The 25,628-nt window shown below is 40.3% G+C and overlaps 2 protein-coding genes across 5 annotated transcripts; one reads left to right on the forward strand and one right to left on the reverse strand.

The window, feature by feature from the left end:
• Positions 1-1,034: 1,034 nt before the first annotated feature.
• On the reverse strand, positions 1,035-17,389 carry RPS6KB1 (ribosomal protein S6 kinase B1). 4 transcript variants are annotated; one of them, XM_062617137.1, is made up of 15 exons: positions 17,159-17,376; positions 13,906-13,955; positions 12,776-12,896; positions 12,441-12,509; positions 11,952-12,099; positions 11,210-11,267; positions 10,041-10,141; positions 9,311-9,401; positions 9,018-9,108; positions 8,607-8,714; positions 8,261-8,323; positions 7,393-7,470; positions 5,580-5,687; positions 4,878-4,990; positions 1,035-4,331 (listed from the first exon to the last, which is right to left on the reverse strand). In XM_062617137.1, exons 1-15 carry the CDS (start codon positions 17,228-17,230, stop codon positions 4,094-4,096), a joined length of 1,509 nt encoding a protein of 502 aa, XP_062473121.1. In that variant the 5' UTR covers positions 17,231-17,376; the 3' UTR covers positions 1,035-4,093. The 4 variants fall into 4 exon arrangements, 3 of the variants coding, with proteins under 3 accessions (XP_062473121.1, XP_062473122.1, XP_062473123.1); XM_062617138.1 differs by lacking the exons at positions 1,035-4,331; positions 4,878-4,990; positions 5,580-5,687 and adding an exon at positions 5,694-5,873 and having other exon boundaries at positions 17,159-17,378; XR_009964465.1 differs by lacking the exons at positions 1,035-4,331; positions 4,878-4,990; positions 5,580-5,687; positions 7,393-7,470 and having other exon boundaries at positions 9,014-9,108; positions 17,159-17,379.
• A 1,447-nt stretch (positions 17,390-18,836) lies between these two features.
• Positions 18,837-25,031, forward strand: TUBD1 (tubulin delta 1). The gene is made up of 8 exons (XM_062617140.1): positions 18,837-19,060; positions 19,641-19,788; positions 20,227-20,443; positions 20,844-21,075; positions 22,043-22,207; positions 22,871-23,011; positions 23,535-23,718; positions 24,711-25,031. The coding sequence occupies exons 1-8, from the start codon at positions 18,889-18,891 to the stop codon at positions 24,811-24,813; spliced, it is 1,362 nt and encodes a 453-aa protein (XP_062473124.1). The 5' UTR covers positions 18,837-18,888; the 3' UTR covers positions 24,814-25,031.
• The last annotated feature ends 597 nt before the right edge of the window (positions 25,032-25,628 follow it).

Genomic DNA, 25,628 nt, shown 5'->3' on the forward strand with positions numbered 1-25,628 from the left:
GAAAAAAACCAACTTACACCCATGAATGACATCCTCTCTGATCCACTTGTCAGCATCATGCTATCAAGATTCAACTCTTCCTTATTAAGCCCGCTCAGGCCAGGGTAGCTGCCCTGCTTTCCACACACACAGACACCCAGCACACATCTGACTGCAGGAGACACAACAGGAAAGGGAATGACAAGTGGCAATCCACAGGCACTCTTTTAAGAGCCTAAGAACCTTGGTGAAGGTGCCAGCCCTTGGTACAACGGATCAGAACTAGCATCTGTCAGGTCCTTTAAGTTCTCAGTGGAATTCCTCTTTCCTCCCTTTCCCTTCAAAGCTGTCATGAAAGACAATGATTTAGATCCACAGTTAAGACCTATCTAATTCCTAAAAAAAAATAAAATAAAATAAAAAAGGTCACTTGGATTAGCATATGTTTAAATTTGCATTTAGTTGCTATTCACATCCACCTTACTCAGCAGTTGAGTATATTTAGTTCCCGTAAACTGTGAAAGATAAAAAACAGAGTAGGGATTACCTTTATTTCCACTAAGGCAGCTCAAGTGTGTTTCTTGAAGACAGCTACAAAGCCAAGTTAATCTAGAAGAAAACAATCTGTGGAAGTTCATATATTTCATATATAGGAACTGTGTACATTATATCATCAAGGATCTGCAGGAAGACTATATAAGTAATTTGCCTTTTTCTTAACCACTTCTCCTCCCTTACCTCTTAGGATAAAGGATTTCCCTTTAAACTGGGAAGCTGAAACAGTGACTGTCCTGCTATAGAGACAGGATTTTAAAGAGCCAACCAGGACCCCGAAACCCCAGTAGATATCCTTAAAAACAACAGCAGTCCGTCAGTGTTTGATGCACTTCCTGATTAACAGTAAGAGAATGGAAGTTTGTATTAAAAGGAGACTAGACCCAGGGTAAACATCGACCATGTAGGTAGAGTGGACTTAAAAATTAAATGCTCTCCAGCAGTTCAGCTTTTAGATAGCAAGACCCCCCCAAAAAGGGATATTCAAAAGAACAATTGACTCATTTATTTTCATCTTTTATTATGAGCTAATACCAGGATGACATTCAAATGTCAGATGGCACAATTAAGACAGTCTTGGTAGGAATTATTCCAGCATTCCCAAAATTACAATTTAGTACACGAATGGCATCAAATTGTATGCATCACTCCCACAGCGAATTATGAAATTCTGAGTATCTTATACCAGAATAGGTTCTGCATCAAATGGGAAATAAAAACTGCTGGTAACACAGCTGACCTATGAACCTTTTGTGATAATGACCTGCAGAACAGAACAGTCCCCTACTTAACATCTAGTAAAAAAAAATATGACTTTTGTTCAAGTTTAATACTTTTATATGGTTAGCCACAACAGGTATTAACCTCAGTTTTACTATATTTTTGTAATGCTACAAAAATCCTATAAAATCAAATTATAGTGAATTTTTCAGTGATTATAATTAAAAAAGCGCAGCTTGTACAAAATAAAAAAAATAAGATTCTATACTCTAATGAAAAATTTAAGACATTTTTAAATGAACAAAAGAAAGCACTTGTTAAGCTCTCCAATATTCAATGCATTCTGCACTTATCTGAAATAGCCAGACGGGAGCTAGAACTCCACTCCCCTTAGTTCACGACTAGTAATTTTGACACTATTATATATATATAGAGGATCTATGTCTGATATTTTTACAAATAAATACAGGATAAACCATATTGCATAGTGTGTGCTTGCTGTCTGAGTCACACTCCAAAAGTTTCACAGTTATGGTAGGGAATTAAACTTACCATCTATGGGATGAAACCTTGTCAATACATGAAATTTACTTGTAAAACTGATGAACTGTAGTTGTAATTAATCAGTGAACTCAGACAAACAACTCTTGCCATTCTTGCCAGCCATATTAAACCAATTCTACTGGACAATTAACATCCAGCCAACCAAAAAGCAACTGTTAGCTGTAGCTAGGACCAAGAGAGATCTGCATCAAAAAACATATTGTTTCTAAAGTTCCTTTATCCTCAGTAAACATGTTGGGAAGCTGATGTCAGTAACTGGCACAGAGAGGCACAGCTTCAAGTGTTGCATATTTGCAGATATGCATTATACAAACACGTATCAGCACTTTGATTTCAGTTTCACAACATGTCACCAGTGGCCCTATTACCAGATGAAAAGTGGTAACTTGCCAGGACAGTTTATGTCACTATAAGGTAACTTGATTTTCCTTGTAAAACTCAAAAAATAAATTCTCCAACAAAAGCCTTGTCGTGAAGAAGAAAAAAAAAAAGTACTTCTTTTTGCTCACTCATAACCATCTTTTGTTGGTTCTTTGTTGGTATCGACAAAATATCGATCAATCCCTCTGACTTGCACATTTGAGAAAACAGCACTCTGATTGGATTCAACATGGTAGAGAGTTTTATGGCTTGGATCCTATGGCTCAAAAAGATTCAGTATACACAGAGTAAGCAGAATCTATTAAAAAATCCCTACTGTTGTGAAACACTAGAATTTGCACAGTTTGACTAAAGATAATGCAACGTGTGGCAGGCAAAAAGTGACAGGACTTGTATGCAGTTGCATGATCATATACACACACACGCACACACCATACACACGCTAACTAGTGTAAAGCTCTGCAGATATTAACCCTTTCACCAGCTATGTTCATGGAAATGCTTTCTTTAAGGCAGGAAGTATTTAAGTAAGATAAAGTTACCTTTATTTTATTCTTTGTACCTGTAAGTCATTTGTACAGATTGTGACAATTTCGAAAACATAAATAGTGTCCTTAGAACATGTTTCCTAAATTAAGTTGCTAAAGTTCTGACCCACTGTGGAAGACATTCACTGAAAGGCCATTTAACACTTTTCTCATACAATCAGCAAATTTATTGCCCCAGCATAGAAAAAAAACTGTTGATAAATTTAGAAATGTATCATGGCAGGGAACTCCCATCAGCAAAATCTGATTAAAAAGAAAAAAAAAAGAAATCCTCAAATTCTTACCCATTGGTTAGAAAAAGGTTTATTTTCTTACAGCGTGTAGAATCTGTCTTTCCTGTGGTGCTTCCTGTGCATTTCTACTGACCTTGTATTCCAATGCACTTTTTCCTGATCTTTTATATGGGTAAGAATCTGAACATACTCAGCTGTCTCCATCTAAGGATTAGCGTATACAAAAGTGATGTTTCCCAGTGAAATGTCTGCTGAGGACAAGGATGAAATAAGCAGGACACGTGTGTGAGCCCATGGCTTCCAGTTAAGCCTAGAACATAGCAGCACTGCCGTTTGATTAGATCCGTTTCTTTTTGCAGGAACAGGTATTTCAGCTGGGTAAGCAAGTGAAACAGTTCTCTCCCACCCCACATTGCAAAGTTGGTCATCTAGTGATCCGCTTACTGATTTGCTGTTTCATAAGGAGAAGAATCAGAACTAGAGCTTTTTTCACAGCAACCAATTATTTTGTATTTTAATTTTGGGATACTTTCCATAATGAGCTGATTCAAAAAATCTATTTGAAAAATATATATATTTTTATATATAAAAAACCCTCATTATGTTTTGACTGTGAACTACCAATTAGTTTCATCTTTCATCTTTGATTCCACCCCATTGCAGGAAACAGCTTAACCAAGCTTGCATGCTAATTACTCCTCAGATGCAAGCATGTAGGCATTTCGTATTTTGCCTAGTGAAAGGGCTAACCCTCCTTGACACACTCATGACTAGACCAGTGATTCTGAAGCAACATCCTGACCCTTCATACTGTCAGTTTCAAGCTATCAAGCTGAAAAATCCTTGATAAGGTGAGAAGATGTCACTGCGAATCAGTTAGATGATGTGCCTAGAGTTCTGCAATACCATTTTCTAGAGTTTTTTTATGCACCATTGATTGACAGAAAAAAAAATCCGTTTTGCTTTGCTTTCCAAGTCGCTCTGTGCAATGACTGACTCTTTGATACTGTCACTTTTTAAAAGTAAACCATACCAGCCCTCGTCTTTCAACATCAAGGGGGCTTATGTCCGTTCCTTGGTTTCCACCTTCAAAGGCTTAAAAAAATGGTGTTGTCATAGATTCATGCGCAAGTGCTCTGGTCGTTTGGAAATCATGGGAAAAGCTTGTTTTTTGTATGGCCCAGAGTTTGGTTGCCGGATTGGAAGCGGTGCCGAGGCCTCTCCACAGACTGTCACATCCATTTGTTCTATTCCGCTTGTCTCCATTGGATATTCCACAGGTGTCTGAGTATTTGATGCGCCGGCAGAAGCACCTCTTCCCCAGAATTCCCCAGGGGAAAACTTTACAGGGCTTTAAAACAGGAAATATAAAAATCAGAGATGAAGACAGGCACAGCACCAAGGTACGTCCTTTACACTGCAGGAAGCTGAACTCAAATGCCTATTGAGAAGCATTTCTAATTCTTCCTTCCAGTCCCAAAAGTTTAAGAAAGTTTCCATGTCTCATTTCTACCACAATCTCTGGGGTGAAGTAAAACTCTCTCACTGGAGTAGTGAGGATATATTTCTAGATGACTGCAGAAGGGATTTTTTTGTACTAAAGTGATTCTTTAGTGACATCTTTAAGATGCTGTGAAACAATTCTAGAAGGCGGTGTACCAAAGTCACCAGACTGTGAGGTTCCCTCAGTGCTGAACAGCAAGCACATTAGTATCTGTGTGCCAAACACCATGGATTTGCCTCTAATAATGTTGTTTGTAGAATAGCATCAATACTGCACTTCTGATGGAAGTGATGTGCTTACTGAGAACTAAAATCTAGTGCAGATCTATTTCAGGTACTTGCTGAAAAGCATATTACAAAAAAGAGAGGGTAAAAAGACAAAGCACAGAGATACCTGACTGGTGTCCTGGGGCTACCTATGAATCTGCGAGGTGATCGGATTTTTGGTTCAAAGGAAAATTTCTCTTTCACGCTTTCAAGTACAGATGGAGCCACGTATGTAAAACCCTGCAAAACAGGAACGAAGGCACTGTCACTTCCAGGCAAGGTTCAACTTCTGCAGTTTTGACTGGCCTGAAATAGTGAATGAAAATTATAAAAGCAAGAGTAAATGGAGACATAAGAATTTCTACTCACTTCCTGAAGCAAACAACAGGACTTTAGGAAGTTCCTCATCTGGGTGCCTGCACACCCCAGCTATTTCTACTCAGATCACAGATTCCCAGAGGCATACTCAATTCAATTAATTTTGCTCTACAGAACGGACACTGTTCTTGCTGCGAGACTATGAAAGCAATGACGTGTCCTGGGTTCATAACACAACTATGAATTAGAATGCTGACGTTTCAGAACGTAAGCAACATCTGTTGGCTGTTTTATCTGTATAAAGAAAGTGTCAGCAATAACCGAAGTATCTTCAAAGTCCTTAGAATATTTCAAACCTGTTGCAGAATGGGTGTTTAAAATTATGACAGTTTGCTTCAAGTATCAGGTGTTAAGATTCACTAGAACTAGTTTAGCTGATATGCCCTACTGTTCCCAAATAACACTACATACCTCTCCACAGTCCTTACGCACTTGGCCTTGGCTCACTTACCAGAAAGACCTGGTTGGCACTTTCACTGAGAGTAGAGTCATCTGGGCTATCAACTGGTGTCTGTCGTGTAAACTTTGAATCAAACTGGCTCACATCCTCTTCAGATTGCTTTGCAAAAACAAAATGATTAAGGGTTTATATTACAGATATCAACCAAATGGCTTAGCGGTGATCAGTGTAGCCTCTGGATGGAGTTCATTCCATAGGTTTTTGGCAGAGCTCTGCTGTAGTAAAACCCTGGAGAGGTGTCGGAATCCTGTCGCTGCCATTGGGAGGTCACTATGGGCACTGACACTGAGAAATAAAGGCAAGGGGGAGGGGCAAAAAATTATGGATCAAAAAGGAACACAAATTAAAAAGATGCCTTTTTTTAAAAAAAATCTCAAATTACAGACAAAAACTTTTAGAAATGTAATGTCAGTTTCTTGCAAGTTCAGCCCTTGTCACAACTCTAGTATAGAACAGTTGCAACTAGTAGTTTTTGGATGCCTCTCCAGATAATTTCATCCCACTTTTGCAGATACAGAGGTGTTTATACCGTGAGGGACAGATGAGAACTCTGGAATAAGTGACTATGAAGAATATGGTTTAATTTAAAGAATAACAAGATGTAATTCCATGATCCTTCCTAAGTGTAACTGGAAAGGCAACATGTATTCATTTATGCAGGCCTCCACCCTACCATGAAATCGCATTTTCAAAAATCATCTGGTTTGTGCAAGTAATTTTCATAAAATTTGCTAATAACAGGTAAACCCCAAACTATGTTCAGATAATACACTTGGAAATACCAGTCTTGGGTCATTCTGAATTTCATTCAAGATGGCAGGTATAAAAGGTCTGGAGTCCCCATGCTGCAGTATGCTCAACATCAGTGATGCCTATATCAGTTTAAGGTGAGATCTTTTGAGCAGTCTGGAACTATCACGGTAGCAATACCCATTGCTGCTCTAGCTAACTGTACCCAGAGGGGAAAAAAAAGACACCTCACACTATGAAAATACTAGATAAGATAATAGAGGCTTATTCATCACATCACTGGTTTGAGTGAAACTTTAATTACTGCCTATAACACACAAAAGATGCATTGTAAACATTAATAAGCAAACACACAATATGCTTCATTAGGGGATTTCATTTAGTTTTGCTTAGCAACCATTTATCATCTTAGTTTCAACTAAGTGCTGACTTAGTTTAATGTTTAGAATTTATAACATTTATAATGTTTACTGACTTCCTGTATAATGTTTAGAAGCAGAAATTCAGAGGTAACTGCACTCACAAGTCTGTTTACCCTATAGTTTAGAAGCAGGAGGAATTAAAACTGAAGCAGAACCTTCTTCCTCCAGGAGACTCAGAAGAATAAATTAGCCCTTAGCTGATTTTTTTCCTCCTTCTCACATAAAAGAAACAAGATCCTATTCCAGTGACCAGTGACTCACTACTCCAGTGAGTACTGTGACCACAGAGTAGTAAGACAGAACAGCGTGCTCATGACAGCCAGTATTTCATCCTCTTTGGAGACTTAAAAAGTTTTTTAATGCTGATACAGCATCAGTTCTCAGGAGAAAAAAAAAACCATGAGGTAGTATAGATCAGGTGGTAGATCTGCTATCTTTATTTGACAAGAGTGAATCTGAGAACCAGTACCTGAAGGTGATGCATTTAACTATTTAAAGTACCAGAAACCAGTAGCACTTCAGTTTGCAAGAATTAACGTTTGTAAGTTTTAGATTCCACATTATTTAAGACCTTCACTAAAAGCCTTTTCTTAAAGATACATGGAATATCTCGCAGTGTTCTGAGTACATACCAATAAGGGTTTAAAAGGAGGTTCCACCTTTCGTGCCAATAGCTCATCCCAGTTAATGTGTCGGAAGAATGGGTGAGCCTATAAGGGTGAGGAATAGCACAGTCATAACCCGCCTTCTGGGTATAAATCAAGAATCAAGCAGCATGTTTTTTCAGACCTTCTCTGTGGTGTCTTTCTTTCCAAAATCACATACGGGTCTACTGTAATATATTCTACATCAGAATAGCTGGAAGAGCTGAAAATTCATAGCATGCCTCCAGGTCGAACAGCATATGTCCCTTTCATGTTTTCCTTTAAAGTATTAGAAAAAGCCAATTTACATGCAAAATATTTTTTAAATTTAAAAGTTAGATATCTAAAAATGATGATACTGCATTAATGACGAATTATCAAAACTGAAATAAGGAGGACTCTAATACATTGTTAATCACACCACAAAAAAAGGTCAAGCTGGAAGCAACAAGAATCAGGCCTCTGCCTTAACTTCCAACCATGCAACGCTGAATGCAAACTAATGCCACTTTTCCCTTGGAAAAGCTACACTAGATGCAAGGGCTGGCAGGTTTTTTGTCAGACTGCCAGAGTATCGTTGCTCTTATATTGTTGACTATACAATTAGCATTGTGCAACTAACAGAAAAGATTTACTGGAAGAGAGAGATCTAAAGGATAAAAGTTACTTTCCAAATCTTGTAATTATCAAATAGGTAGACAGCTGCTTCTGTTAAGCTTTAAAGCATCCATATTTTGATCAGCTGTGACATGGGGTTGCCTCTTTGCTCGTTACACTCTCTGTCCCCAGTGTACCCTCAAAGTTGTTTTATTTTCAATAAGGTAATTTAAGAATTCTCAAGTTAAGCCAAAGTTACCTGAACTTCTCCAGCATCTCCAGGACCAGCTCCTAGACGTGAAGCAGCATTTCTTTTTAGCAGCTTCATGAGAAATGTCCAAAAAAGCAAAATTAGTTATACCGTTATGACGAGACTAGTTTTGACATGAATCATCATCTGAATGAATACCGTGCAGAATGAATGCAAAACGATCTGCATGCATTAGAAACCAGTTGTATTTTCAAGGAAAATCACTTTTTGTACCATGCAAAACAAAACTGACTTACTTGGAATAAAATAAGCTTGGACTGAATAGCCATAGTGGTACCATTACATTTCTATTTTCTACATATACATGTAGTACTGACATTCACTAAAATCCTACCTTTTTAAGCAGATCTCTGGCTTCTTGTGTGAGGTAGGGAGGCAAGTTGAGTTTACACTTGAGGATCTTGTCAATTGTCTTCTTTCTATTCTCCCCAGTGAAAGGAGGCTGGAAAGCACCATTGATATGGGAGGAAAAATACAACTTGTTCAGATCTCTTATTTGTGTATACAGAACTCACTTCAGTAATTTAGAAAGCAGATAAAACTACTGCAAATGGGACTTCCTAATAACGGGATGAGAGCAGCTAATGACAGTAGTCAGCATCAGTGTAGCTGTGTTTTAGTTACTTCTTACTTGCAGTCTGTATATATACAAATGTATATGTATTTACACATGCATCAGAATTAGAATACAGGTAACTACAAAAGCTACAAAGAGAAATACATGCAATTATAACTGTGCACCTACTGCTCCAGTCAGCATGTCATACATTAGTGCCCCCAAACTCCACCAGTCCACAGCACGATTATGCCCACTCCTCATCAAGATTTCAGGGGCCCTATAATCAGAAAAAATGAAAATATGGAAGTATTTTAACAAGCTTAATTCTAATTTTGACTACAAGTTTTCAAACAAAACCACACTTATCAAGTAAAATTTCCCTTAGTGACTGAGCATAGGAACCATCAGTTAAAAAAGGCAGAATTTAGTCTTTACCCCCCAACCAGAGTAATACTTTTCTATTTCATCATGCAGCTCACATGTATTCAATTGTTCCACAGAACGTGTGTGTGACTGTTCCATCATGAATGGATTCTTTACATAATCCGAAGTCAGTCAATTTTACATGACCTGAAATTAAATATATAAAATTTAAGACTTGCCAGAATTCTGAGATTTGTGTAACATTAAAAAACAGGAATTTTTAACATGGATACGTAGTAACTGTGAACTACTTCCAGATATCTTCAATAGTCTGACAAAGTGATACAGCTGTAAAACAGAATGAGGCAATCACACTTGCAGATAAAACCTCTGCATTACACCTGCATAAGAAGCCATTGCCACTTGAAGAGAAACAAGACAAACTACCAAACGTTATTCACGTATAATGTATTTAAAGATTGTATAGCATCATTCAGGTAACAAAATAGGATATCAAGTGTTACTGCTTTCTTCAAGGTTCAGAGAACCTTCAACAAATTGTAAAGTGTCCTCAGTAATTCAGAATAAAGTTGTCTTTGTAGCAAGTCAGCCGTTAAAAAAAATGCCTGTGTCTCTACACATACAACTTGCAGCTAGCTGCGACCTGTTAAAGCCAAAGAAGCTGTGTTTTAAACAAGCAATTAGCTTTGGCAATTCTTCAGTTATACTGAGAAGAATAAGGAACATGCCCATGTTCTAAAGGAAAATCACGTAACAGTGACAAGTTTTGACCTTTGAAGAACTGTTTCCTAATGACTGGTAACGTAACTGTTGCTGTATTTCTACCTTGGTGATTAAGCATGATATTTTCTGGCTTCAGATCACGGTAGATGATTCCTTTTTGATGCAAGTGCCCCAGTGCCATTGAGATTTCTGCCAAGTAAAAGCTGTAAGGAAACATACACCACAAAATCAGACGTATTCAATCATGCAAAGCATCTTAAGCAGCAAGGCTATTACGTACATAGCAACAGTCCCTTGAAAGCATCTTTAGAAGTGTCTGACAGAATAAATGAGAGAAACAATGATGCCTTTGAGGCTGTTTTGCTAAAAGGCATACACACTCCAAGATAAACTACAAAATGACACCATTAGCATTAGACTTACCTGTTCAGTAGCTATCTTATCATGCATATATTTGGAGGAATCTGAATTTACTAGTGTTTGAAATGCTTCAATCTGTATTGCCACATCTAGATGGCTAAGTGGAAGAAAAAGTAAATGAGGCTAGGAATGTAATGGGCAGCAGGCAGAGTACATCAAGGCTTTTCTAAGGCATTACTGCCCTGCACAGACATAACTAGTCAGTTCTGTGAAGCCTAATCAATAAGGGACAATTTCAACTTGTTTATATGTAAAATACCACTACTCAAAAGGCTTTTTCTCCTTCATTACCATAATTACCTTTATCACTTCACACACAAATACAGCCATTGCAGTGAATGGGCTGCCCAAGGAAGTTGGGAATGCTCCATCCCTGGTGTTCAAAGCCAGGGTGGACAGAGCCTTGGGTGACACCGTTTAGTGTGAGGTGTCCCCTGCCCATAGCAGGAGGGTTGGAACTAGATGATCTTAAGGTCCTTTCCAACTCTAGCTATTCTGATTCTATGACTTGGAAATTCTGTAACTGGCTGGTAGAATGGTGTGTGAATAGAGAAGGAAAAGAAATTTATAGCAAGTCTTTCACAATCTTTTCTTCATCACCCAAACCACTTCCTTTACCACAACCATACGGAATACAGCCAGCAACCAGCAATGGACCCTCTTCTGTAGGAAGACTGGAGTTACACCAGCACAAACTGGTAAGTACAGAACACACGTATATTCCCAAACCCAGTTAACTGCTCTTTTCACTAGACTATTAAATGAATAAGTAGTTTTTCAAGTTAGAACATACAGTTTAAACACTTGAAAAATACCCAAAACTATTAATTTACCAGAATTGTTTCACTTACCAGGCTGTGTCTTCCATAAATATCCCTTCTCTCTCTAACTGCATAAATAGTTCTCCTCCTGTCATGAGTAAAATCATGAGATTATACTCTAGTTAAGGTATTCTTTTTTAGTCAGTCAAGTCTTACTTTCTAGAAGAACTATAATCAACAGGTATTCTGTCCTGCTCTACAAAAAGCTGTTCCACAAAAACAACTGAGAACTTGCTATCCTGTTAATTCTCAGAATTCCAGCAAACTAAAGAAATTCCAAAAGAAATTCCAGAAGAAATCAGAGCATGTTGAAAAAGCCAACAGCATTTCTGTCCCTCCTTATTCTGCTGTTACAGCTTAGGCAAATTTCTTCTAATCTGCGTCCTGTTTTCCTACCCATGAAATAAAGATAAAACTTTCTTGTTTCGCAAAGAATCCGCAAGGACTAAAATCTCAGGTACTCTGTATGACTGTACAGAATCTAAGTGTGACATAGAGGAATTACAAGCCTGATGGAAGAAAAGGTACAGAAAACCCTCCTCTCATGTAGTGTTATGAGAAATAACTATTTACATTTCATTCATTTTTAACACACTGAATTAGAAGGTTTATTAATGTGATTCTGTGTATTTCACTACTAACCAATTAACCAATTTTACATCGTAAGACACCGTGCCAATAGTTAGCTGGCCTTCTACAGGTAGACTAAGAAATCCATATTCTTGATTACGTAAGACACCTATAAGCAGGTAACAGAATTTTGTATACTGACCACTGAGATACTCAAGGATGAGGTAGAGTTTTCCACCAGTCTGAAAGGCATAAATTAAGTCTACAATGAAGGGATGTTTTACTTCCTCCAGTATATTCCGCTCTGCTTTTGTATGAGCTGTATCTTTTGCGTTCCTTACAATCATTGCCTACAAAAAGCAGAGATATGTCAGCACAAGAACATGCTAAACAAGGCCACCACAATATATACATAACGTGAAAGGTTCCGTGTGGAAGTTGAAGTTATTTATTTCATAGAATTATAAGATAATGTAGGTTGGAAGGGACCTCCTGGCCTATTTAAACTAGCTGCTAACAACTACACGGTCAGAACAATTTCAAGTTTAATTCTAATTCCAACTGCACCCCTGAATAGAGGATAAAGTTTATTTTTGGTAAATGAAATAATTAGATAATTGTAAAAGCTTAATGGAGGGGCACATTATTTTTTTTTACATTTAAGCTGTAGTGAACTGTGAACATTCGTTACCTTTTTAAGAACTTTCATGGCAAATATTTTCCCAGTGTTTGCTCCAGTTACTTTTCGTACTTGAAATACCTACACAACACAATACAAATGCAAACACGTTATGACCACATTTGCCATCAGAAGTTAAAAATCCAAGCTCTGCAAAAGAGAGACGAGATGACCCACAAACTGCACCACTACCTGAAGAGTTAGTGGTCTGAACCAGGACCAGGCTGGGACATTCTCTACTGCCACCAGCTGGCGAGGTTCTGCCAAAGGACTTCAGTCCCACAGCACCAACCCTTTAACCGCCTTCAGTGTAATAGGGTTTACTTCTGGAGAAAAGAGTTCCTTACCTTTCCATAGCCACCTTTGCCAAGTACGCGCAGTAACTCAAAGCACTCTGGGCGGATCTTTTCTGGACCTCTGTTTACACTAGTCTCTGAAATCTCAAATTTTTCACAATGTTCCATGCCACTGGATAAAACCGAAACAACAATATAAGACTACCTAATACTCAAAAAATCAATCAACTGATACTAAGCAAGCAAATTACTTTCTGAAAAGCATACAGTGTATCTGATATCGCTATCAGATGTTTTATTTTGGGGCGTGCAAAGCAGTAAGTTGCAACTTGCACAGGAAAGACTACCTGCAAATTTGGGGGATTTACAGTATCAAGATTTCCTTCAAATCCCTTCGTTTTCATGCATAATCTCTGCATTACACCAGAATTCAGTTTAAAAGCCCAAAGCCTCAAACTGACTTGGATATTTGTGTAAGACCTCAAGTAAAGACAAGGCAAGTTGTGTTTAAGTTTCAGATCATATTCAGCAACCCCAAAAGTCATGGTAACACTCCTATAACACAAATATTTTGCAGAAAAAGCTGCAATACAAAAAAAAGTCTCACAACTCTGAATATGCCAAAAAGACTGATCCATAATTTAATGATGCTTCTAGATTATGCTACAGTTCTGCAAAAGACGTTAACAGATTGAGCCTGCTAAAGTAAATATCACTGCTTTCTTCTCACAACATAGTAAACTGAAACTATCTGGAAATCTATAAATCAAGTAATGCTAAAGGTAGCTCTCTCCTGAACTTCAAATCAGAGCTTCTGAAGTCTCATTTGCTTCAGACTGCTACACACATCTGCCACTGGAGCCTTTAGAGCATGAACAGAACATACATGTTCTGCAGACAGTACATTATCTTCAGATTACAAATATCGTCCAAGCACAAGAGATACATTGGGAGAAACAAGGATTAAAAGACAAACAGCAAGTTTGGACAGAATTTGTTTTTATTATTATTTCAAGATACAGTTCACAAATTTTTATCTGAAGAAATACTGGAAGGACTAGAAACAACTCAAAATTGAACAAGGGTAACAATTTTTTTCTATTTAACTTAACAATGTAACAAAATTAGAAGTTATATATAGTTGGCATAAATGGTACGAACATTTTCTAGCAACAACTTACAGGTCATATTGGCCAACTCCTCCATGGTCCATGCTCTCACTTAATTGACCCTGGGGATGGGAGGGGTAGAAGGAAGATTAATTATAACAGAAGAAAAAAAAGCAGAGTTAAAAATGTGTTTTACGACTTCTTAAATTATAACATAGGTCAATCTATAATTATGATTTATATGATATAATCAAACAAGCCAAAAGGCCAGGAATAAGAACTTAGCAGCAGAAGATAAGAGATCTACAAAGGTCTGTGCCAGATTTGCAATACTTCCACAGTGACACAGGAAACCACTGTTTTACCTGACCGCATTGAGACTCAACCGCTGAAATACTAGAGGTAAGAACTTTGCACCCCCGGGGTGAATTTGAAAAACACTGATGCACTGCATTTGTTTTAACAGTTGTTCTTATAGACAGATTTTAAAAACCTATTACAGTAAAGGTGGTGTGAATAAAGTAACCAGGGTTCCTACACACTAGAACAAATAATGTAGTGAGAACGTTTTCTCCTGTATTTTATCCTGTATTGGCAAATCCCAATACTAATGAAAGACTAAGCTTTACTCTAATGTTAAATACCCTTTCTGACCAATAATCATCCAGATAGATTAATGTATGCAAATGTTACTAACGAAGGTTCAAGCACTTCAAAATCAGAACTAGTCAGTTCAAAAGAATTTACTTCGATTCTGAAGAAAGATTTTCTTCAAAGAATTTTAAACATGATCCCTTATGCAAGATAATGCTTCCCTGTAACTGTGGCTCTAAGAAGTGCAAACCAAGCAGACAGCTGGAATGAACACAAATAGAACTTAATGGACAAGCTGCTAATAAGCTTTAGACTATACATTAACGTTTTTATTTTTAAAAATAGGTGCAAAAAAATAACAACTGCAAGTGAGCGAGGAACAGCCTGAAATCTACAGGCTGGATACCCGTATATTGAGTGAGGTGGGAAATTTAGAGAACCAGAAGGGGAAAAAAAGCAAACATGGAGATCTGCTTTTTGCATTTTCAACTGCTACGGAGGTGAAAACACTGACCCAAGAAAATCAGAAACTTTCAACAGCTTCCAAACTATTTGAACATTAAAGTCTACACAGGCTGGTTTACTTTGGTGGGCAATCTAGAGGGAGATTTTAACTCCTGGTTTCACCTATTAGCACCACAAGCAATTATGGCATCCAAAAGGTCAAGTCTGCTTCCAGGCCAGAGAGTTGCTGGCTTGTATAGTCTGGATAATATTTACTAGGGAAATCCAGATTATTGACATCTGTTTAGATGCCAAGAAACCAATTACAAATCAACAGAGAATAAACACCCATTCCATCCCTACAACAGCTTCTCAAGTAACCCAAAGGTTCTGGGACAGTTTACACATGATTTCTCGCTCCTGTGAACTATGATTTTCATTCTCAGTATTACTTTGAACAAAATTCACTTTAGACACCATTCCACTACTTTCAGGATTTCTTCTTGTTTCTCAAGCCCAAGAAATACAGTGGTGGTCTGGCTGGGAGAGTAGCAGATCTTTAGTCTGTGGCTACACATGGCTCCATTTCTTACAAACACAAAAATTAACGCTGCTTTTTTTTCCACCACAATAATTAGCACAACCAACCATGCACCTTAGGAATAAAGTGCCCATTTAAACGATTCTGCATTTTTGCTACAAAGCCCATGCCTACTCAAAACTACATCTGACCTCTTCTTGCTACTCCTAGGCTCAGAGCTTTCAAGAGGTACCAGGGACCAGCACCACAGAGATCTGACAAGCTAGTCGAGACTTTACACCTTGCTCACTTCCAGTTTCATCTCAACTACTCTGCCTTCAATGTCTGACACACACCTACAGAGATAACCTCCAGTTTCCTCCTTATATGTTCCTGACACTTCCCCTTCTTTGCTGCTCTTATATTCCTCTGCTTTTCAGTTCTAATTTCAAGACCACTCTTACTCTCCTTTCTGTGTTTGCCAAAAGGCACCTCAAAACCACATCAGGTTGCCAATGCACATTCATGTCCACATGCCATAAAAAATTCAGTCACAGCAATAGTTTTAAATTAAATAACAAATTAATTTTTTACTTGGTCCCCAAGATGTATTTGGGAACATGAGATAGAACAAATTCAACTTTCTTGCCACCCCCCTCAGAACCTGTTCTTGGCAGCATTAATGGCGTGATGCAAGAGACATTGTTTTAAGCCAAGGACTTTATTGATCACTGAGGTGACAGACAGTGCTTTTCCCTGTAGGCTGAGAAGCTTTTGAGCTGCCGGCTGTCAAACAATGTCCCTACAGTTCATATGCAGTGTGGGTATTCCAACTGTGATAAGAGTATCCGGTTATCTCAAAGACACCAGGGATGTCATTAGGATTTAAATAGCAAAAAATAATTGCAGTAGCAGTTTAAGCAACAGCAAATGTTTAATATACACAACAATATAAAAAAGCAACAGCAACCCTAGAAAAATATATACAGAGACCCTGTAATAAAATTTCCCCAAAGCCTCAGCAGGATCTGTAGGAACATTTCCGTTCTATGGTTACAAAACGACAAACTGCAGATTACAAGGTGAACCGTTCAGGGAAGCGTGGGATGGAGATGCACGTTGATCCACAGAGACATCTAACAGCGCTTTAAAGCTCTGCGTTTAATTTTGGCGCTAGAGCAACCGCTTTGCACAGTTCCAGAAAGGTTTGCGTTTCTGCACTGGCGTTAGGACATGCGGCAATAAAAAAATAAATAAAGCAAACCACCAAAAACCCCAACCAAACAGAAAAAAAAAACAACAAACGCAGCGCGCTCTTGCGAGGAAACGCAACGCAAAACTTCTAAGGGAAAAGCTGCTGCAAGCCCGCGGCAGCCGCCACCGGCGCGACACCAGCGCCCGGTGCAGGGCACGACGCCGCTCCCCTAGAGCAACCGTCAGGCTCCGGCCGCTGCCGGCCGTGGGGCCGCCGCAGCTGTGCTGTGCTGTGCTGTGCTGTGCTGCAGCGCGGGCGCCTCTCGCCAGGCCGGGCGCGGTCGCCGCCTCACCTGTTCGGGCCAGGGCGGCGGTCGCCGCCTCGCGCCGCCTCACCCGGCTCCCGCCCCGCCGCGAGGCCCCCGCCCGCCTCCGCGGGGTCCCCGCCAGGCCGCATCGCAGGACGTCCCCCGGCCCGGGCCCGAGGGCTGCCGCCCGCTCCTTGCCCCTCAAGCCTGACCCGCAGCGCCGCTCCCTCCCCGCGCCGCGCCGGCTCGGGCTGCCCCTTCTCACCCCCTCCTCCAGCTCCTCGTCCGAACCCGCGTCCTCAGGCTGGTCCAGGTCGATGTCGAACACGCCCGCCATGGCGCGGGTGGGAGCCGCGGCACCGCCGCCCCTTCCTGGCTGCGCTGGGTGCACGGGGCCTGGACCGCCTCATGGGCCCGCACCCCCCAACGCCACCGCGGACGCCATCATCGGCTGCCCGCACTCAGCGCGCCTGCGCCCCCGCCCCGATTCCGGGCTCCACGCATGCGCACAACTCCTTCCGGCAGCGGCTGGGGCCGCACTGAGCGTGCGTGAAGGGAACGCGGCGAGGTGGACGCGAACGGGGCCGACGCTGAGCATGCGCGGTGCGCGCCCGCCCGCCCTGCTCCTGGCATAGAGCATGCGCAGAGGGAACAGCGAAGTCCCTGGCGAGGAGCATGCGCACAGCCCTTCGTGAAGCCAGGAGGACCGACCCTCGCACCCGGCCTGCCCGCCACCTGTTCTGAGCATGCGCGAAGCGGGCTCTTCGAAGGCGCGTCTCGGTGCGCACCGGTGGGGAAGGGGTTCGCGGGCTGCGCATGCGCGGTTCCTGAGCGCCTCAGCGCGGGCACTCTGAGGGGCCGGGGGCCAGGGCGGCTGCGGGCGCTGGAGCCCCGGGAAGGGGAAGGGGCCGGGGCCGGGGCCGAGGGGCCGAGGGGCCGAGGGACGGGAGGCAGGCGCCGGGAACATGGCGGCCCCGGAGGGCAGGCGGCCTGCGGTGGGTCCTCCCCACGCAGATGGGTGGCTGCAGCTCCTGAGGGGAGGGCGCCTTTTCCGAGCGGAGTGCAGCGATAACGGGCACGGGAGGGTCGGTACGCGCCGGGGTTGGACATGAACCTTTTCCGAAGATCATGTACATATCTGCTTATTGGTTTGCTTTCTTGGTGCGGTGTAACGCGGTTTACAGTAACCCACAGGCTGGCTTGAGGCTGGGAGGTGCAGACTGGCAGCAGTGCTGAAATCAAGCACGTTATTCAAGAAATAACACGTAAAATGCCTCCAGAATGCAGCAGGATGGAACTGCAGGCACTGGCAGTTACCCAAAGTTACAGATGTGTATGGCACATCTGATAAGGAAAGTAGCAGCCCCAGGATAATGAAGTGATTAAAAAAAATGGCCTTGTCTCTGTGAAAGGAGAGCCAAAAAGCGAGAAAACGGCTACTGCAAGATGCTGAGTGGGGGGAAAATGTCAAAACATCCCAAAATTGCATCCAAAACTTTGCTGTCCTTGGTGGAAGCAAAAGGAATACTTTTGTCACCTCAGCAGGCTTTGCCATCAGGCCCATAGCAGGACAGCAGTGGAAGTCGGCTAGGCTTTTGAACAGGCTTCACGTTGCCAAAAGCATGGGGTGCTTCCTTATGATGCTACAACCTAATCCTATAATTTTGCTTGAGCTACAGCTATTTGTTTCTGTCCTGCCTTACAACGCGAAAGAAAGGAAATACAGATTTTACTGGCTCCCTCCAGGTGTAGAGCAACAGTAAACCCATGGATTTCCTCTCGATTGCCATCCAGTTCTGACATCCAGGATAAAGTGCTCACAGGCTGCTTTTCCCCACACAGGGTGGCTGTAGCGTAGCCTTCTTCTCGCTGGAGGGTCTCATGAAATGGCAGAACTGATCAGAAATCTTGTCAGAACCTTTTTCCTTCCTGTGTTCTCCACTGTTACTGAAGTCATACTTCTCGTTTTTAGGCCTAAATGCAAAGTGAACAAGAATGTCAATAGTCACAGTTCAGCTTGGTCAATGTGGGAATCAGATTGGTCATGAGGTGTTTAACACTATCTGTAGTGACGTCCGCGACACACATGGGTTGTGTTCCAAGAAGGAGAACGAATCCTACTGTGATGCTTGCAAAGAACGTTTTTTCTGCGAGGAGCAATCTGAAGGTACAGCATTTAAGTGCTTGTTTCCCACACAGGGTCTGTTTTCCAGCCTAATAGCCTAAAGAATACAGAAATAATAGAAGTCTTTAACCTTCAGCTGAAGAATGAGTTTTATCCGTCTTCAGTCTCGAAGAATTGTCACAACCCTCTGCCTTCAAAACATTGGTAACAACCATGGAAGCACAATTTGTGCAGTAAATGCCCGAGACCACAGAGCAACTGTGGCAGTAATGCAGCATAAATGCATACATAATCTTTCCTTCCAAATCTGCACTTTCACTGTAGATGGATTGCACCACAGAGTAGGACCCAGGATATCTAAATTTGGTGTTACCAAACACATTAAGTGGATTCTTTTCTTAAAGATATATGGTCTCTAGAGCTCAGATTTGTCTATGGAATAATAGATGGTTAACCAGACTTTGCCAGGTCCTTCTTTCTGTACTTGCCTCTACTGTCCCATTAATAGTTTGTCTTATGTGGAAAGAATACAATCTGGGCTGTGGTTCAAGTTCATCCATCTTACGGAAACATGTTCCAATATTGGCACATTATTCTTAGTTCTGTTTTTCTTCCTGTCCAGTACCTGTTGCCCGGGCTGTGCTTATTGATATGGAACCTAAAGTAATCAGCCAAACTGTATCAATGGCTGCCAGGTCTGGCTGCTGGAAATATGATGATGGATCACACTTCTGTCAGAAGCAAGGATCTGGGAACAACTGGGCAAATGGGTATGAACAATGGTTTCTAGCTTCACTGGGGACTGTAGAGGCTATTGAGGGGTCTAGACCCTCTGGGAGTGGTAGTATTACAGCTGTGTGAGGTACAGAGTGTGTAACATTAACTTGATTTATTTTTAAGTTAAAGCAGCAATATATAGAACAGTGAAATTTCTAAACTGTCTTTTGCAAGATGAAACTGGTGTAACATTTTAGAATCGATTTAGATTAAATCAAATTAGATTTAAGAATAGGAAACAATCAGGACAGTTTATAAACTGCTGTTTGCAAAAATATCACTTGAGGACTGTTTACTGCAGATAGAATGGATGACAATGTGAGGTCATATAAATAATAATAAGAAAAGTATGCTTTATGAATAGCTTCACCTTTCTGTTTTTATTTTGATATAAACTGCCACGTCTTGCTGTCTTGTCTGTTATTCAACAGTTATTCTGTTCACGGGCCTAGACACAAAGAAGTGATAATGGATCTGGTGCAAAAAGAAGCAGAGAAATGTGATCGACTCGGTGGATTTTTCACAGTCATGAGCATGGCTGGTGGTACAGGGTCTGGCTTGGGAGCATTTGTGACCCAGTGTTTAAGAGATGCTTTTCCAAGCTCATTTCTACTAAACCATGTTATCTGGCCCTACAGCACTGGTGAGGTGAATGTCGTATTTCCCAGAGACACTCTACAAGTTGATAGTCACTGTTTACTTCTAAACATACAATTTCTGTAACTGAAACTAGAAAAGAGGTACATTTTACTTTTAAAAAATGCAACATAACAGAAAGCAACACAGCTAATGTATTGTTTGCTAATATTTGGTACATGTTGTTTCACACCCCCAAAAAAGAAAATTCTCAAGAAGTGCTCAAGTATGATGCAGTTTCATGAGAAGCTCTATGAGAGAAGTAGAAATCTGCTGTTATGGTAGTATCTCAGCATTATAATCAGTTCCCAGAAAGATTTTATTGGCATGTTTGTGTGAAGTGAGGTTGATAACATGATTTTTACAGGTCTTGCTCTCCTTCCGTGAAAAAACTCTGTTTGTTTGTTTCCAGGTTATTGTTCAAAACTACAACTCTGTTTTGACTCTGTCACATCTGTACAAGTCAGCAGATGCTCTTCTTGTTCATGAGAATGATGTTGTCCACAAGATCTGTGCTCAGCTGATGAACATTAAACAGATCTCCTTCAGGGATATAAATCAAGTCATTGCACATCAACTGGGGAGTGTTTTCCAGCCCACTTACACAGCAGAAGGTGGCTTGCACTACAGCAGAAACCCATTAGGTATCTAAATACAATATAGCTGCCTAGTGCAAACTCACACACCTTTCTGTAATCATTTCATATTGTAAATTTAAGTTCTTCAGGCTCCTTACTCAAGTATTCAGATACATCCCAAGTTTTAAGATAGGAAAAGTGTAGCAAAAGACTGAATCAGAACTTCAGTCCCAGTTTTGTAGCAGAGTCAAAAATAGATCCCTCAGCTTCTGGTTTCATTCTTTACAAAAAGAACCCTGGTTTCTCCTTTTTCAAGACACTCTTGTACCTATTTTACATTTCAGAGGCAATTTGCACAGGACAGTAATTTTGGACTGAGTTTTAAGTTTCACATTAGGTTAGAAGTTTGTATAAACTGAAACCGAATGAAAGGTTTGTGTTTGGCTCAAGCAGAAGACAGGCTAGCATACAACTTTGTAGCAACAAGCTGACATTTGTATCTTTAAGGGATTAGAACAAGTGAGCCATATTGCCAAGAGTTTCGCTTGTAAAATCATAGAATCATAGAACAGTTAGGGTTGGAAAGGACCTTAAGATCATCCAGTTCCAACCCCCTGCCGTGGGCAGGGACAGCTCCCACTAAACCATGCCACCCAAGGCTCTGTCCAACCTGGCCTTGAACACTGCCAGGGATGGAGCATTCAGAGCTTCCCTGGGCATTAAATTAAAAATTAAACTGTCAGATCTGTCTTTCTGTAGCAGTGCATTGTGGCAAGACTGAGCCCGACTACAAAGTGAGACAAGTCTAAATTGCAAAATAAGAGCAACTAACCTTTATAGAACTCAGTAGTACGTAGCAAGTTTGCATTACTTTGTCCAATATCTGTCCATATATTTGTCAAATTAAAATGTTATATATCCCACTTTGTTTCTTACCTTAACTTGCTAGATCTTTGTAAGATTCCCCACTCTCCTATTTTAGCCTATGCAATATTTTTGTCAAACATGAGCAGCTGTTAATTTCTTCCTTCAGGAGACTTAATGGAGACGTTAGTTCCACATCCTGAATTCAAGATGTTGGGTCTTCGTAACATACCTCAGATGCCTGAAAACTCCCTCGCTTATAGCACATTCAGTTGGCCTGGACTCATCAAACATTTAAGGCAGATGCTCATTGCTAATGCTAAAATGGAGGAAGGTAAAAGACATTCACTCATCTTCAGTATCCATCACTCTTTAAGCATTTGTTTTTACAGAGCTTATTGTTTTGTGGAACTTGTGATTAACTTTAGTCATTTCAAAAATGAGTTGCTGCCCTCAGACACCAGGAATTTGCCTCTACATAGCCAGCTGCTCCATTAACTATTCAGGCAGCTGCCACAGCATCTCCTGGCTTGCTCCTGGTTTTGCTCCCAGACATCTCAGTTAATTATAAGTATTGAAAGTACGCAAAACAAACCAACAGTTTTTGGCTGGGCACTTAATTTCCATGATTCGTTTGGAACATTCCCTGGATAGTTATTTCTGCTGTGCTTTTTCTTTGTACACCTACTAATAAAAATAACGCTAAGCTCTCCTATATCATTTACATGGGGAATTCAGGATAGCTTCCAGTTATGCAAAGAATGGGCTGGCAGATTGCTAATTATAGAAACAAGTATGCATTTTCTCTGGTAAGACTAGTGACTACCAGGCAGATACTGCTGGATTAACACTGGTTTTCTCTGAGAATTGTGTAATTGCTGCTTAACTGACAAACTAATATGATTTCAGCTTGGGCACAGTGTAAGTTACCATCTGACTCTTCAGCTAGTCTGAATCCACATTTCATGAACCATTACCTTTCTTTTATATCTCATAGGTATTGATTGGCAAGTACAACCTCCACGTCTGGGCTCCTCCGTCCCCTCAAGCCATTCCACAAAAAAGCCTCTGCATTTCAATACTTCCATTGCCAACCTGGTTATCCTGAGAGGAAAAGAGATGCACAGTGTAGACTTAGGTAAGAAGGAAAAACACAGCACCATCGTGATTCTTGTTTCATATCTCACTGTTTTCTTTGCAACCATATCTGTTGAAAGTGAAAAAATCAAAACCCAAGGCCACATATTTGACTCCTAAGGTCAATATTCCTTCTAGAAACATTTTAATGTCCAAGGCCACGTTGTATAATTGCTAAGGGCTGTTGTATTTACAACTCACTTGGATGTTTCCTGAAGCACTTTGGGGAAGCAAGAAGAGGCTGAAGTCCATATTATATGATAGTATTTTTGGCTGTATTGTCTGGAAATATTTAGCAGCTTTTGGAATTATGAGCATAACTTGCAGATGAAGTTCCAATACAAGACTATGCTTCTGGACATACGATAGTTACATTCTCTACAGGCTGACCACTCTGCAGATTTTTTTTCAAGGCCTGAACTGATCTTGCAAGCAACAGTTAGGTCACACAGGACTGCAGAGATCAAGATGTAAGAGCTTGTAGCTTTACATTTATCAAAAGGTCTGTCTTATTTCTGGTACAGGAAGTTTCCGAGATCCCTCATTATATACATCATGGCTAAAACCCGAGGATGCTTTTCATTCATGGAAAACACTAAGAGCATTTAACAAGTATGAAAAGTCGGCTTCTTTGGTCAGCAATAGCCAGTTCCTGCTGAAACCTCTTGACAACATTGTAGGAAAAGCTTGGAATATGTTTGCTTCCAAGTAAGTGAAAATAATTATGCTGATAACTCACTAACAACTGCCAATATCTTCAGTGATAGCAAAATCATTGTTATGTACAGCTCCCTCAGTGGAGTAAAGTAGTGGTGAAGAAGCATGAAGATTGTTCCCAAACTTCAGTAGAAATGTCTTTATGCTTGAAACATGGTAGGGCGAGGAACACAGAACAGCGCTTATGTTCTGTGGCTAAGTAAGACCACATATTCCAGTGCCGTCAGTTTGACTATTTATTTCCTCAGTACCACAACTTCCCAGATTTAGTGCATTCCAATGTGACCATTCTAAATATAACGCACAGAAGTTCTTTTACTGATCATATAGTTTCTAAATTGCATACAGACATGCTGCACAGTCCAGGGGAAAAAGTTCTTGGCTCAATTCAGAAGCACTTATGGGATTTGTGTTTATTAAGGCTCCCACACTATTAGGTTGATTTTACGTTAGAACCAAGAAATCTGGCAAAGAATTGCCTCTTTACTTTGATCATCATGCAGCCAAATTACTGCGTAACAGGAGATACCTGCTAAATGTGAGTTTATAGCACAGAAATTCTGCAATTAAAAACCACTAGCTGTGCTCTCAATTCCACCCTGTTACAAAACCACCAGTGATAAGAAGCAAGCTGTCCTGCGCACACAAGTTTAAGCTTTGCATCTCAAATCTGTGTGTTACTTTTCTCCCTTAATAATCGTTTCTCCTTCCATTTCCCAGTTAGCCCAATTTTGTTAGCTGTCATTTTGTTTCCTTAAGCAATATATAAAGTTATAAAACCTATGAGAAACAAGTCATAACTTACTGGTAAGTTTGAATTACAAAATGAGTTCAAGAGCGCACAGCAGAAACCAACCAGTTATTGTGTGGAAGCCAGTCTTCGTTTTAAGTTTTTACAATAACTGTACAATGATCTCATGTGTCAGATTCTTCACTGATTTCTAACATCTTACCTGTTTTCCTACTGTGACTTCAACACCCAGAGCCTATATTCACCAGTACACTAAATTCGGAATTGAAGAGGAAGATTTCCTGGACAGCTTCACAGCTCTGGAACAAGTTATCTCCAGTTACAGCAGCCTTTGATTATATTTTTTAATAGCCTGAGCTAGAGCTTTCCTGAAAGAACCCAGTGCTGGAAAGCCTTCCATCAGCTTCCTGAAGTATATGAATTACTGGACTGTAACTATTTTTCAGTCTTGTAAGAAGTGTGTGCATGCTACAAAAGTAAGAACTGAATATATTAATATGGGAAGGTATTATTCATATTTGATATATTTAATAAATAGCTATTTTTCAAGACATTTGCTGTGTACTGTGGCTGAGTCTTTGAACATCATTTGTGGCACTTGTGTGTTTTTCATAAAGAATGTTTATACAGAAGGCTTTTTCTCCAGGCTAAACTCTCAGCATGTAAACTATCATGAACTAATATGCCATAAAAATTAAATGTGGGATTGACTGCAGGAGTGAGATGTTCCTGATCCTCCAATTTCAATTTTTCATGATTACACTTTGCCCTAAGAACGCTTCAATATTGATAAAAATGCACACTATCAGGATTATTAATCCAAACTCCGTATCATTCAAGATAGATACAACAGTGTCTCACCAGTTCCTATAAAGCAAAGCAGGACTTAAATTCTACTTTAAGGACCTTGACTTTGACAAAATAGTGGAAGTTTGGAACCATCTTTAAAAATAAGGTATGAAAGGTTCTTCATTTTCCTGTCATCCTCAGCTTATATTAGAGATTATTATAGACATTAATGAATTATATGCTTTTCTGGCCATTTTACTGTGCCATATTTTCTTTTCCCTATAGTATATCAGAGGTTTTGGCTACTTGTTACAGGCAAACCACAGGTTTAAGCAGAACTACAATTCCTGTAAACAATTCT

The sequence above is a fragment of the Pezoporus occidentalis genome, unplaced genomic scaffold (assembly GCF_034315485.1).
Source record: "Pezoporus occidentalis ecotype Australia unplaced genomic scaffold, CSIRO_AGI_Poc_V1 ctg192, whole genome shotgun sequence".
Taxonomy (NCBI): Eukaryota; Metazoa; Chordata; class Aves; order Psittaciformes; family Psittacidae; genus Pezoporus; species Pezoporus occidentalis.